Here is a 14,618-nt window from a genome sequence, read left to right on the forward strand (position 1 = left end):
CCTGCAAAACCAAAAGATTCCAAGAAATAAAGTCAGATAAACAAAAAGAAAGTATATGTAGTATTCAAAATTTCTTTTTATTAAGAACAGAAACTGAATTCTAGCTGATGTGGGCAAATAAGGCATTTATTTTAATCCTCTGAAGGCTTTTGTTTCTCTCACAGCATCACAGGCCTGGAGAAGCGGATCTGTTGGCTGCTGGCCAGAAACAAGCCTGAAATGACACCCTGGACTTGGCATGATGGGGACACCACTGCCTCATGTCTCTTGCTCTATTTGGCCTTGGCACTTTAGGCCTTTCTCTCTCTCCTGAATTACTGAGCAATGGAAGACATGGTGGTCACAGTAGTTATGGAAAAAAGAAATGATAGGTGGACAGAGCCACAGTGAAAGAGACAAGAAAAATGAGCAGCCTAAAACATTTCTAGGAGTAAGCTAGCAATTGTACTTTTTCAAAGCAACATCATGATATAGGCATCAAGATATGGGCACATAGCTGCTACTGATCTTCATTCTGGGAATGAAAATGTCCCCTCATTGCCAACATTCCGTCACCTATAACTTCTTATTTCCCAAGAACACAGACCATTTTAAGATTTCTTGATGCCTTTCTTAACGTGTCCTGCTGCTTGAAAATTCCACCCTGCCACCTACACAATTCTTTCAGAAACTGCTAGTTGAAATATTTTCCAAGCTGGAAAGCATGATTCATACCTTAAGTCAAGTTTTTTCATGTCCTAGCCCTGTGACCAGGGGCAATTCACTGCTCTGGGCTGGAGTTTTCTCATCTGTAAGATTCTGGCATTGCAGGATGATTGAGTGTCAAAGGAGCTAGTTGAAAATTACTGTACACTGTAACATAGTTTACAGATATAACGTAGGATTATTATGATATTCTTGTCACTTTTCCCCCCTTTAGATTCATAGATGTCTTACAAAAAATGAGTGTCTCCCTGCCCCCTCATCTTGGTGAATTCTTTCCATCAGCACATTCTCCCTGCTTTCGGAATGCTCCTTTCCAGGCCTGAAGTATTTTCATCACCATGATTAATTTGAAGCCTTGGCTCCCAAAGTTGGTTTTTTGTGTGTGTGCAAAAGAAAAGAAATCAAGAAATCATAGCAAACCCTAGAGAAAGGGGAAAACTAGGGAGAGGTGAGAAGGAAGGCAGCTTTGAAATGGGAACTAGGGATGTGGAGATTTACTAGGTCAAAGGTCAAGTCTACTCATGGACATGTCCAGCCTAAAGCAAATTGAAACACTTTTAAAAACTTTAAAAATTGATAATGTTTGTTTATTTTTAAATTTACATACAGTAAAATTCACTCTTTTTGGTGTACAGCTCTAGGAGTGTTGTCAAATGCCACCACCATGCTCAGAATACAGATTAGTACCCTCATTGCAAAAAGGCTTCCTCTTGCTGTTCCTTTATAGTCCAAACCTCCTATGACCTTTAACCCCTGAAAACCACTGATCTCTTCTCTTTCCCTACTAGAATTTATGCTGTACCCCACAGATATGTACAACTATGTCCCAATTTTTAAAAAAGTAAAACAAAATTGGAAATGAAAAATTTTTCATCTGGGTGGTAGATATGATTTCCGTCTTACCAACTGTAGCTCAGAGTGACAAAGTTCATAGAGGAGCTATTGTCTTCAGAGCATTCCTGTCATTGTTTTGGCAAATGCTCTCTCCTGTCTGGGTTCCAAAGGAAGGTTCTGAGGGTGGGGAGGATATTTCGTGTTTGCAAAAATGAACAAGATCTCATAGAAAGGCCATTTTCATCTCAGAATTGCAACCCTGGTATAAAATTAGAATTGCTTCTCAATGAGAAACAGCCTTTATTAATGTAAGTACAAATTCTTTCTGGAGAATCCCAGGTTTGATGTAACTTTTAATTAAGCTTCTCAAAAGCTGGAACTCATTTATCCTTCCCTGTGTCTGCCATCTAGCAACAAGGTGCAGGGCCCTGTATTCAGAGACTTTGCTTTGAATTCTAATTTCAATTTGAGTTTTTATACATCATTTTGGCTCATTCCATGAGTTTTTCTGAAATTATTCGCTTGAATATCGCCAATATCTGCTTTTTGCCCCCATTTTCACTATGGAAATCTCTCTGGGTATGGCTGTTATGAAGTTTGAGCTATCTCCTCTCAATACTGAATTGCAGTTAGTATTTTAAAACCAATTAAACAAAATGAATTCCCTAAACAAATTAATTCCAGTATGTGTTCATTTCTTATCCTGACTGGAGATAAAAAGGTGATAAAAATGAACCTTAGAAAAATTATTCTAGCAGCAATATTATGAAAAACATGAGCATTTCAGTGTTTATCTAACCAGTAAAAGGCCAAATACTGTGAAAAGTTTTAACAAACGTTGAAATTCCAACCAGCATTTCATTTGGCATCCAAAGAAAAAGCAGACTATAAAACAGAGAGTGCATTTGTGGGAAGCAAGAATCACTGTGCCTTTCCCTCTTTCTTTTCTTTTCTTTTTTTAGTAACTTGGAATTTTGGAGACAATATAGTCCACTTGTCAATCTAGAATTACCAAAAAGCAAATTTTAAAAGTCACCCAGTTAATCCCACGTACCTTCATCATCTTTGACCCAAACTGCATTTCATTGCTTCTAGATCTGTACCAGTGGAAGTATTAATTTGGACTAGCAGAACAGAGAGGCTTTAAATGCACTTTTGTGTATATCATGCATCTGTCTTTAATCATGTGTTTATTGACTACGAATTTCACTTGATGACACAAAATGCATTCATAATTTATAACTCTGAAATGTAACAGCAATGCGTTTGCAGGAGGTTCTCTTCTAGCTACTCAGACTGACATCCCCATGTATAATGTGTGATTGTAGACCATATTGGGAAAGGAGCTAGTTTTTCTATAGGTATCTTAGAATCCTATATATTGGAAATAATAAAAATAAACATTGAATATGTATGGCTTTTGTTTTTAATTAGCCATATCGATAAACAGACTTTAATTATTTTCTACTAACTGAGAACATATGGGTAATTATTACGATCCCCTTATGTTTTCCAAGTGGTTAGTGTATCATGATAGTGCAATCTATGCTTAAAAATGAAAAATAGCTTCGAACCTGTGTTAGGAAAAAAGGGGTACCAAAGAGTCAGAGAATGAGGCACACAGAGTGCCAAATGTCTTAGAAATGGCATTCTGCTTCCAACCTGAAATATTAGCCATGTCTCTGATTAACAGTCTTAAACTAAAATAATCTTAAAATTTTAGAATTGGAAGTGAGATGATGGGATTTAGTTTTTCACATTTGAAGAAACTCAAGCCCCTCTGAATTAAGTACTCACTCAAAGTCACCCAGGGAGCCAGTAAGCAGAGTAGCAAGAAGTAGACACAGAAGTCACACACTACTCTACTCACTGACTCCCTATGAGGGTCCAAGGACAAAGGGACCATCCATGGCCCTGTTCTTGGCCACCTCTGAAACTCACAGTGGTGAGAGGACTGTCAGCTGTCTGGTAATTGTCCTTTCTGACAAGCTTACCAAAACCCTGACGGATTCCCAAGAAATAGCCAAATATTTTACACATAAAACAAAGCCAATCTTCATGATGACTTGGGGAGTTAGTGATCATAGTCAATCATCTCAGACCTTTAAGGTTTCACAAATACCAGCCTTCCTTTGACCTGTGGCTATCATAGTAGCCACTTCTCATTTTCGCTATTTTACTGTGATTCTCTAGCATTCAATAGGCACTTAATATGTTCTAAGTATTTTGCTTTATATTCCCCACCCCTTTTTAACTGTCACACAAATTAATATAGAAGATACTTAACGCTGCTCATCGCCTGTCTGCCACTAGATCCATTTCTTGTTCTTGGTTTTGTTCAGTACTTCAAGGGGCTGAATCTTATTAGTTATGTCATCCAAGCTTTCTTGCCAACTGGTTTTAAGTTAGTTTTAGAAAAGAGGGAAAACTGGCAGAGATGAGAGGGTAGGAAGAGGGGAGATGTCAGGTACTCTTGCCCATTTCCTGCTTTCTCAGGCAGCATCTCCAGGAGTGGTTTGGCATTGTTCTAGCTCTATCGGGTAGCTCCTGTTCCAGAGATTTGGTAACGCATGTTCTGCCTTTATCTCTCCAGCCCTAGAGGTGGTAGGAGCATCTTGTCCTGGTGGGTTGCCTCCTGATGGGTGTTTGCCCTTTGAGCTCTTCCAACACCTTTATAATGAGTTGCCAGTATTAAAATCTCCTCTGGAGCACCTGACATAGTTTCTGCCTTTTGGATTGGAACCTTACTAATGTCATTATTGTCTTTATCCTGAACTGAATGTTAGAGAAGTTTGTCTCACCCCAGAGAATTTACTATATGCTAAGCACTAGGCTGAACACTTGATACCTGTTATTTCATTTAATCCTCACAAATTATTGTAAGGTAGATAGTATTACCCCTATTTCACAGGTAGGAAAATAAGGTTAAGGAATATAACCTGCCTAATGCCATACTAGTAACTGGCAGACCTAGGAGCTATGCTTAGATCAGTCTCTAGATCATAGCAAGGGTGAAACCAATTAATTAATTAAGGGATGCTGGAAGATGGTACTGCCTCTTTTGGTGGTCCCACACACAGATATGAGTCACACTCTTCAGAAAGTTTATACTGGGGACCAGAGAAAGGAATCTTCTGTTGCATTACCACAACTCACCCAGTTTAGAAGAAGGTTCAAGTTCACCACAGCCGCTTTGCAAATAATCACAGGGCTGCAGGCAGTGGTGTGTTGCTAATTGTTTAAAAATCTGCTCTCCAGGGGAGTTTGCCAATTACCATGATGTAAATATTCCCAACATAGCTGACTTCAGGCTACTAATTTGATGCCAGCCTGCTCACAATATTTCTGAAATTCTAACTAACAGCTCCCCATAGCACTGACTAAAGGTATAAAAGGCAAGTAATTTTTCTTGACTAAATTATAGATGCTGCTATACAGCCTCAGCAGAGATAAGTCAAAAGCAACTGGCAATGCAGAGAATTGGTGAGGATATGGAGCAACTAACATTCTTATACCTTTCTGGTGTTTGTGGACATTTGCAAAACTTTTTTTTACAATACCTTCTGAAGCTAAACATTTGCTTACCCTATGACATGCCAAATTCACTCATGAGTGCATATATACATCAAAAGACATATACAGAAATGTTTCTACCAGCTTTATTCATAATAGCTAAAACTGGAATAGCCCAAATTTCCATTAAATGAAAAATGGTTTAAAATATATAGAATATTTATACAATGGAATAATGTACATCAATAAAACAAAGTGAACTGCTTTTGCACAAAAATATGGGTGAATGTCTAAAATATTGTGTTGAGCTAGAGAAGCCAGATACAAAAATATATTCCATATGGCCCTTTTATATGAAGTTCAAGAATAGGAAAAACTAATCTATGGGGATAAAAGTCAAAATGGTGGGTATATTGGGGGTGTGGGGTGAATATAATTGATTGCAGGCATGAGTTAGTCTTCTAGGAAGCTTGAAATACTCTATATCTTCACCTGGGTGGTGGCTATATGGATTTATACATGCAGAAAACTTCCTCGACCTGTGTACTTGATATTTGTATACCGTATTGTATGTAAACTATGCTTTGATTTTTTTAAACTAATCTCTGGGTCCCATGCACAGGCAAGGCATCCCAGATAGGAGAATATTTGAGCCCAGCATACACTTGAGCATATGTTTCTTCACCAAATGCCAGAGAAGCTTGCTTACCATTACCTCTCTGTTTATAAAAATTCCTCCTATGTGAGCATTTTCCCTTCACCAGATCCACAATTCACCATTAGATCTATCTCTTAGGGTAGCTGAATGAAGTTTGCATGATCTGTAACATGAGCTCTTAGGCAAAACTTGTTTGATGAATTGTATTATTTTATTTTTGTTTTGGTAGTTGTCCAGTTCCTGCTAATTTGCCAGCTTCTAAATGCTTACTGACCTTCAATTTTGCAAGGGGACCTAGACCTTACCATGTGACTATAAAATTTTAGATTATTAAATAGGAACTTAATTCTCAGACTTTCTTCTTTGTCTTATCTTATTCCTTGTTCCCATCCTTGAACCTTTCGGGTAAGCTTCATGTCCCTATGACATCACTGGTTACTCTTCTATGGCTTTTAAGATCATTTGTCTACCTATCTGCTCTCTTCTGTATCAACTAATTATCCCCCAAATATTGCTTTTACATCACTTGTTTTGGTTGTCCCTGATGGGGTATTTGCGGCCTTTTTTTTTTTCTGTTTTAAGTTGAATAAAACAAAACCATTATAAACTTCACATTAATAAAGTGTGATTGAAACAACTATGTTATTAAAAACAACAAGATCTATGGCATTATAACCAGCCATGTGAGCTTAAAAAACTCACATTGGTAAAATGTGGCTAATAACATTTTGTACAAAGTCAAGGGGCCTCTTACTCAGTGACTGTTTAGGTTATCATTTATGATTTATTGACAGTCTTTGGATAAAGTAGCTCTACTAGGTATGAATATATGTATCTACTTTTAGATTCACAGGCCCACAATAATTTGTCTTTTCTAAAAGATAAAGACTTTTAACTAGAACTTCAAGGAACCTTAACAATCATCTAGCATACTTTTTCTGTCATATATTTGTATGGGGGAGAAAAAACAAGGCAAGTTTTGAGCAGTTACATCATTTACTCTGTAAGAGAATGTGCTTGTATAGCACTCCAGTATTTGCCTGAAATAATGTCTAATCCTATGTACTATGATTTCAAATCTCTCTCTCCCTTTTTTTGTTTTGTTTTTTGTGGTTTTTTTTTTTTTTTTTTTTTTTTGGTGGCTGGCTGGTATAGGGATCTGTACTCTTGACCTTGATGTTATTAGCACCACGCTCTACCAAATGATCTAACTGACCAGCCCTAAATCTCTCTTTGAGACCACAGTTGGGTCAACCTGCCTGCCAAATTTCAAATAAACCAGCAGATCAAGTAAGCCAATCAATTTGTATAAAATATCTTCCTTCTTTATTCTTGCCAAGAAGGAAAATCCCAGAATTCTTTGAACTGTTTGATTAAGATAATTTAACAGTATTGTCAATATTATACACACATGTGTTATGCTATTTAGAAGGTGGGGCATATAACGAAAGATAGGAGGCCAGAATAGCATTTGGAAGACTAAAGACCAGAGTAAATGGAGATATCTGAAGAATGCTGAGTATTAGAAAATGGGTTCTGAGGATTTTGCTATTGTTTTTACATTTTTTTTCTTTTGTTTGTTTTTTGACATAGAACATACAGAGCAAGAAGAACAAACAAGGTAAAGCCTTTGTTTTTTGACCTAACCCAAATGGTATTCTATTAATAGGTACTAAGAAGAATACAGAATTACTCCACTTTTTCTTTGTTCTGGTCTTCTCTAACATGGAAAATAATATTCATACTGGAAAGATACAGAGTGGCAAGAGGTAGTATGGTATAATTTTTAAAACATGGGCTTTGGGCCTTGGAATCAAGCATGAATTTGAATCCAGGCTCTTCTCTTAGGAGTTATGTGATCTTGTACAATTTATCTTCTTTGAGTCTCACTTAATGATATCAATAGTTCTGTTCCCAGAGGGTTAGGAGTATTAAATGAGATGTAAAGTATATAAGGCACTTTGACACAATAACAGCTTAATAAATGGTAGATAACAGGGGATGGGAACCCAAAATTGGTAAGAAAATAAATAGAATTTTAAACGAGACAATTTTTCAAGGCCTAGAAGAATTACATCCCAATGTGCTGAAAGAACTTGTAAAAGCAATAATGACATCATCGCCAGTAACCTTTGAGAAGTCATAGCAAATGGTAGATGGGCTAGATCGTTGTTCAATTTTCAAAGAGGAGGGAAAGGAGAATTCTGAAAATTTAATAATTTTAACTAGCCAGCTAGATGTTTTAATTCCCAGTGAAATTCTAGATGCATTATGGATTATGGAACAGATATTCTATGTGAACTTTTAAAAGGAAATCGTGATTGCTAAGACCAGCATTTAATCAAATGCAAGTCATGCTGAAAGCAACAAGCTTTCCTCTTTTTGGGAGTGGGGGTGGGGAGGGATTGCAAGACTAATCAGAGAAATGTCATAGACATAGAATATCTGCATTTCAAGAGGGAATGTGACAAAGGTTTCATGAACCTTTAACATACTCTTATGCATTATGAATATCCAGAGAAAGCTACTGAATACAGCGCTTTTCTATTTGACCACAGAACCCAATTTTTTTGCAGAGCACCTAGTAAAATCTGAAAGAACTTGGGCTGAGCAGAACATTGGGTAACATTAACCTAAGCCTAGACAGCCATAATCTCCACTGGTCAGGTAGCCTTCAAGATAATGTATTTATTTCCAAACACTATTTTTTAAAGGAACCCAGACAGTAAAAGTTTTCCAAAGGAGGAGACCAGAATAATGAATTATATAAAGCTATATTATAAAATAAATAATTAAGAATGACAAAAGAGACACTTTGGGAAGTGGGGTTGTTCTGAGTCCATTTCAAATTTTTCAATTTCAATTACAAATTTTTTATATGGAGAAAGAATTGGATTCATTCTGTTTAGTTTAAACAACCAGAAATAGGAATTATAGGGAGACAGATTTGGGCTGAATATAAAAAGTTTTGTGAGAGCCCTGATCCTGGGGTTTGACAGACTAGAATTATACGACAGCCTTGCCACTTCTTCGCTAGGTATCCTGAGCAAAGAACTCAACCTCTCTGAAACTCAATTTTCTAATCTGTAATATAAAGAAGCTCATGGAAATACTGCAAAGAGTAAATCCTATACTAAATTTGAAAAGATCAGGCTGGCCAGTTAGCTCAGTTGGTTGGGGTACAGTCTTTTAGTACCAAGGTGAAGGGTTCAGATCCCATACTGTACAGCAGCCAAAACAAAACAAAAAGCAAAAAAATTAATTTGAAAAGACCCACACAATTCCTAGCACATAGTAAGTGCTTAGTAAAGGTAATTGTTAGTGCTATTAGTAATACTTAAAGCTACCCAATAATGAAAAGAAAGGAGAGCATATCAATAGTGGAAATGTTCAAGTACATTTTTAATCATTAAAAAAAAAAAATTGTAAGCCTACTGTGGGCAAAATATCAGGGAGAGTAGCTGTGACTCATTCCTGTCTTTATAAGCTAACAATCACATGGGGACAAACAGGGGAGTTAAGGTAAATACATCCAACAACATCAACACAAGGATAAATGCTTGCAAGAGGCTCAGAAATTATGAGCACAAGTGCTAATCTTTTTGAAGGAAGTATGCAAGGCTTTATGAAAGTGGTACCATGAAGAATGGGAAAAATTTTGATGGTTGGGGTAAGAGGGGAAACAGCATGTTACAGAGCAAGGAACTATTATGAGGAGAGGCTATAGACAGGAAATCTTATGGATATATCCAGATAAACAGCACAATTTTAATGGCAGGTAATGGCATGCCTAGGGGAAAATGGAACATAATTCTGGATAATTATTTGGGCCCACAGAGTGGGTCTTCTACTCAACTTGGGGGTCAGAGGAGAGACTAAACATTTTGGGACAGAAAAATGACTTTATTCAAACTTACTTAAAAAAAAAAATGAATCTGGCAGTGGTGGTAAAATTGATTAGTATGTGCATGATTCCTAAAGCAGGAAGACCAGTAAGAAAAATAGTACAGTAGGTGAAAAATGAAGAGAATCTCCAGTAGGGTGGAAGCAGTGGGAAGGGAGAGGGGATCCTGGAGGAGACACACATGAAGAGCAGACTCTGCTGGAGAAGATTTGACAACAAGCAAGGGAGGCGATGGCCTCAGGAGACTGAGCTACAATTAAGGGAGGTTTTAGCAGGATTTTTTCCAGATGAGGTCAAGGACATTTCTTCTCAGCAGAATAGCACAGTGTAAATGCTTATTAAATATTTGTTCAATAGATGAATACATGAATGAATGAATGATATGGATTGAGCTCTACAGAGAAGAATGGAAGATGATAATAGAAGAACCAAAAGCCTGTGAGAGTCAGTTTGAGGAAGGGAAACACTGGTTGGAGAGGGATGGGAGTTCAGAACATCATCCAGTGATGAGTGAAGGCCAGAAGGAGCCAGATCAGGAGTTGGCCAAAGAGAGCCCATGGGACAAATCCAGCCCACCACCTGTTTTTGTGCAGCTCATGATATTACAATAACTTTTCTGTTTTTAAATGGTTAAAAAAATCCAAATTAGAGTAATATTTCGTCACAGGTGAAAATGATATGAAAGTCAAATGTCAGTGTCCATTAATAAAGCAACACTTTTTGTTGTTCTATTTTTGCAGAAAGGAGCACCTTGCACTTTATAAATATTACCTATAGCATTCTCCCTACAACCCTATGAGGTAAAATTTATTGTTCCCATTTTATTGACAAGCAAACTGCAGCTTTGGTTTCAGCCAAGGTCATGTAGCTCATTAGGGAAGAGTCACACAGTTCAATCTGCCACTCCAGACTTTCCATTTTCTCCTATGATGAAAGCACTGGCTCTAAGAGTATTGAGACCAAGACATGTTTGCAAAAGGGAGTTGGGGAATGTTTTGAATGCTTAACGGAGTTTTGGACCTCAATCAGAGTAAGGGAATGTTTTAAGCAGACACATCTCTAAGAGTTAACTCATCCTCACAACTCCGCAGTGAATTGGATTCTACTATTAATAACCCTAGGTTAGATAAAGGATGGCCCTCTTAAAGACCACTTCCCAGGTAAAAAGCCCAATGTGTAGATGGATACTGTAAAGCTTTGGGTCTTCTTGCAGGTGAGAAAACTGGGCTTCCAAATGATGCCAGAGGAGAGACTCTGGGGAGGCCCAGACTCTGGTGAGGTCGGATAGCTTACTTCAACCCACCTCATTCTCGTACCAGGTTCTTGACTCCGCTACAGGAAAGAATTCAAGAACGGAGTCTTTAGTGAAATGGAGTAGAAGATGAAAACAGGTTTAATGTAACATAAGAGAAACGCATTTCACAGAGAGAGTGCAGCCTAGCTCCAGAGACTGAGCAGAGGGCCCACACTAAGTTTAATACAAAAGTAAGAAATATGCACTTAAAGTTTAGTACAGAGTGCAGGCTGGCTCAAGACAGTGAGCAGTGCTTGCTGAAAATAAGTTTGATGCAAAAAGAAAGCATGTACGCCTCAACCACCAAAGTGCAGGATGGCCCCAGAAAAGTGAGCAATAACCCTGCCTTCTGCTGGTATTCAACTTTTATAGTTTTGCTATCTAATACATATTCATAAATCTGATGAATATTCAACTAAAGGGGTGGTTCCCAGTTATGTAACATAGTCTTGCACATGCTCAATTGGTCTCCTTTTAGGGCATGTTCATTGGTCAAATTCTATCACATACACTGACCATACTCAAGAATATTCTGTGCTCTTTAGCACCTCTAGGGGAAGGTTATTCAAAGGAGAAACTCCACTTTACTGAGCATGCTATTAAGAATTATATAACCCCTTTCTAATGAGCATGCCCAGCCAATGAATTTGCATAAATCTGCCCTCTGAGGTCTCAATTTGCTGCACGGTGCCCAAAATAGGTCCAACCTGCAACAGCAACTCTCCTCTTGGGGAGCTGCTTGAAACTCAGGGTTGTGTCATGAAACCAGAACTCTTGGAAACTGAGCCCCTCCTATCTCACAAAGGCTCACTTAACCTTAAGCATCTATGATCCCATGTTCAGAGCACTTAGGGAAGGACTCCTGTGGACTAGGCATTGACCCTGGTGTCCTGCATGTTTGTCCCAGGAATCCTCCCTCACCCGTCTCATTCCCTCCCATCCCCAGCTTCTGACACTTTCTAGCTAATAGTTCTCATGCTCCTTCTTCCATGGTTTATTCTGAAGAGACTATCTGAGTTACAAATCAATCAGCATTTGAAGCAATGTGGTGGATGAGGAGTTTAAAGTTCAAGTGTTAAGCAATGTTAAGGCACGAAACTCTTCTGTAAACAGTGCAGAGTCAGATGCCAGTGTTTTGGAGCAGTTGCAGATTTTTGAAAGTGGTGCGTAGCCTTGTAGCTGTCCTGTTTGTCCCTGTGTTTGTGCTTTCAGCAGCCACTTTCCCACTTGGAACTTGTGGCAGCTGTGACAAAACAGGAAATGATTTGAATGCAGTTTGTTTTTACAATTTTCTGAACTTTGGAATTTAAAAACAAGTTTAGCAGTGATTGACTGCCTTGCTTTATTACCTCTATTTCTTATAAAACAACTGTGTCCTGTACAAATATTGACTTAGTCATGAGCTCTGCACAGCCGCCTTTGGTGCATGTCACATTCAAAGCAAGCTTAGCTTTTTTTTTCTTCTCTCGATAGAAACCGGTGGGGGTGGGGAGAGAAAGAGGGAACTGGGAAGAAAAGGAGGGGTAAGCCTTGCTTCCCTCTCTGCCTGCCTCCGAAAGCCAAACATGGCATCTTCCATGAGGAGCTTGTTTTCAGATCACAGCAGATATGTTGAATCTTTTCGGAGGTTTCTCAACAGTTCCACGGAACACCAGTGCATGAAGGAATTCGTGGACAAGAAGCTGCCAGGCATAATAGCAAGGTAATAAAAAGGGACGTTTTTGCCCAAGGGGCAGGCCTGGGACTCGCTGTGCACCAGTGATAGATGGGCCAAGCGCAGTCCGGCAGGCTGGGCGCGGGGACAAGGGCGAGCAGCCCACAGCAGCTCCCCGACCCCTCCTCGCCGCCCTGCCTGCTTTTCTCCTGCTGTGTTTTGCTTAGATGTTTGCTTTAAACACTCAAAGCCTCTGATTTGTGCTGCGTTTCCAGCTGCACGGAGATAAGCATTAACCATTTGAAGGCAGAGATCCTCGTTCATTTGGGAAAATGTTAGATACAAATCTTTGAACTCAGATTTTTCAGCCCTTCTCCAAATTTTACGTTTCAAAAAAGTCCCAAAGAGAGTCTGGTATGCTTTTCATTAGAATCAAATATAAGTAATTGCCCAGTATTATTTACCCCTGAGGATTGAGTGGGTGTCTTTCAGTTCTCATAACATCCATTTAAATTCATTTTCTTTATCCATTTATCTATTATTATAGTTATCACTGCCCCCCCCCCCCAAAAGTGTCTTTTCCTTTCAACTTAATATTAGCAATGTGGCCCTTAAAAAAGAGCATTTTCTCATTATTAGTGAGACTCACTAGTTTCTAGCCTTCTTGCAGACTCCTTCTTTTTCTTTTTGGTTATTAATGTGTTCAATTTGTGCCAGAGCTGATAAGCTTTATGCGAGTAACAGATTTCACATGCTAAAGATAATCAAATCACCTATCTGGGGGTGAACTGCTGTAACTCACTCTGCTTCAGGAAATAAAGATAGAAAACCGGGGGGAATATGACTGACTGTGTATTCAATTTGCAAACAGCAAAGGAAACTGATAGTTTATCTTTTGCTGAATTTCTCTATCATAGGCCTGAAAAATTCTTTCGTGGGGGCAATACCTCTGACTGACCAGAGCAGCATAATTGGAAACAAATGGAATTCTGTTTTCCTTTCTATTTTCCATTTTGCATAGTTGTCTTTAAAAGTTAGTTTCTAAAAAATAGAGTATTATATGATATAGTAATAATTAATATGTAATAGGATAACTACAAAAATCAAAGAAGGTAGCAAATAGAGACAACTTCTTATCTAGGAACTAATTTAGAGTTTACTTATTTGGGTCATTTTACTGTTTTCTAAAATTAAAGGCAATGAGTTAATTTCTCAGTTCTTTTCCAGTAAAGTACAGGTTCATGTCTGTAGTTTACCCAGGTCCTTGGTTTTCTTCAGCTATATCGTTTGGCTGGAAGAGATACCCAGGATGGATATAACATAATGAATGATGGATGATCCCTTCTCTGTCTTCAAAGTGTATACAATCTAATTGGAAATATTGAATATAAAATTTGTGAAAGACTGAAGAATTTTCGTTATATTGGTAAAATATAATTAGGAATGATCTGAATCAAAGTACCACTTACTAAAAAAGTAATTTTTTCCCTGAAGGTAATGTTTGAAATGAGATTTAGCTAAAGGCCTTTAAAGTTGTCACTGAAAGTTGTTTATAAGTTATGAGACACTAACATGTGACTCAGATCCTCTTTGTGTAAGCACAGTGTTTGCTGAGTGAGTTGCTCACTGTAGTAATTTAGTGTGGACTCAGTTGTTAATCGGGTGTGGACTCAGACTACTTAATTCTTCATTTTTATTAAAACAAGACATGGGCCGACCCCATGGCTCACTCGGGAGAGTGCGCCATGGGTTTGGATCCTATATAGGGATGGCCGCTGTGCTCACTGGCTGAGCGTGGTGTGGGCGACACCAAGCCAAGGGTTGCCATCCCCTTACCGGTCACAAAACAAACAAACAAACAAAAAAAAAAAAAACAAGACATGCTATATTTTAAAAATTCAAATCATTCTAAAAAGCTTATACCACCACCACCAACAAAAATAGCAGCCCCTTGTCCCACTCCAGCCTTGATTCCTACCTCCAGAAGCAACCACTTTCAACAGTTTGAAATCCTTTGTTTCTTATGGAATTTTCTTTCGTAACTCTAAATAACATG

At 38.2% G+C, this 14,618-nt stretch overlaps 1 protein-coding gene across 1 annotated transcript in view; it reads left to right on the top strand.

The window, feature by feature from the left end:
• Positions 1–12,417: 12,417 nt before the first annotated feature.
• The window catches only part of HNMT (histamine N-methyltransferase), a 40,245-nt gene continuing 38,044 nt past the window's right edge, over positions 12,418–14,618 (top strand). Inside the window, exon 1 of the mRNA XM_063112297.1 lies at positions 12,418–12,610. Within this exon, the coding sequence (XP_062968367.1) occupies positions 12,474–12,610 (137 nt within the window). The 5' untranslated portion in view covers positions 12,418–12,473. The remainder of the gene's footprint in view (positions 12,611–14,618) is intronic.

This window comes from Cynocephalus volans, chromosome 1 (genome assembly GCF_027409185.1).
Source record: "Cynocephalus volans isolate mCynVol1 chromosome 1, mCynVol1.pri, whole genome shotgun sequence".
NCBI lineage: Eukaryota > Metazoa > Chordata > Mammalia > Dermoptera > Cynocephalidae > Cynocephalus > Cynocephalus volans.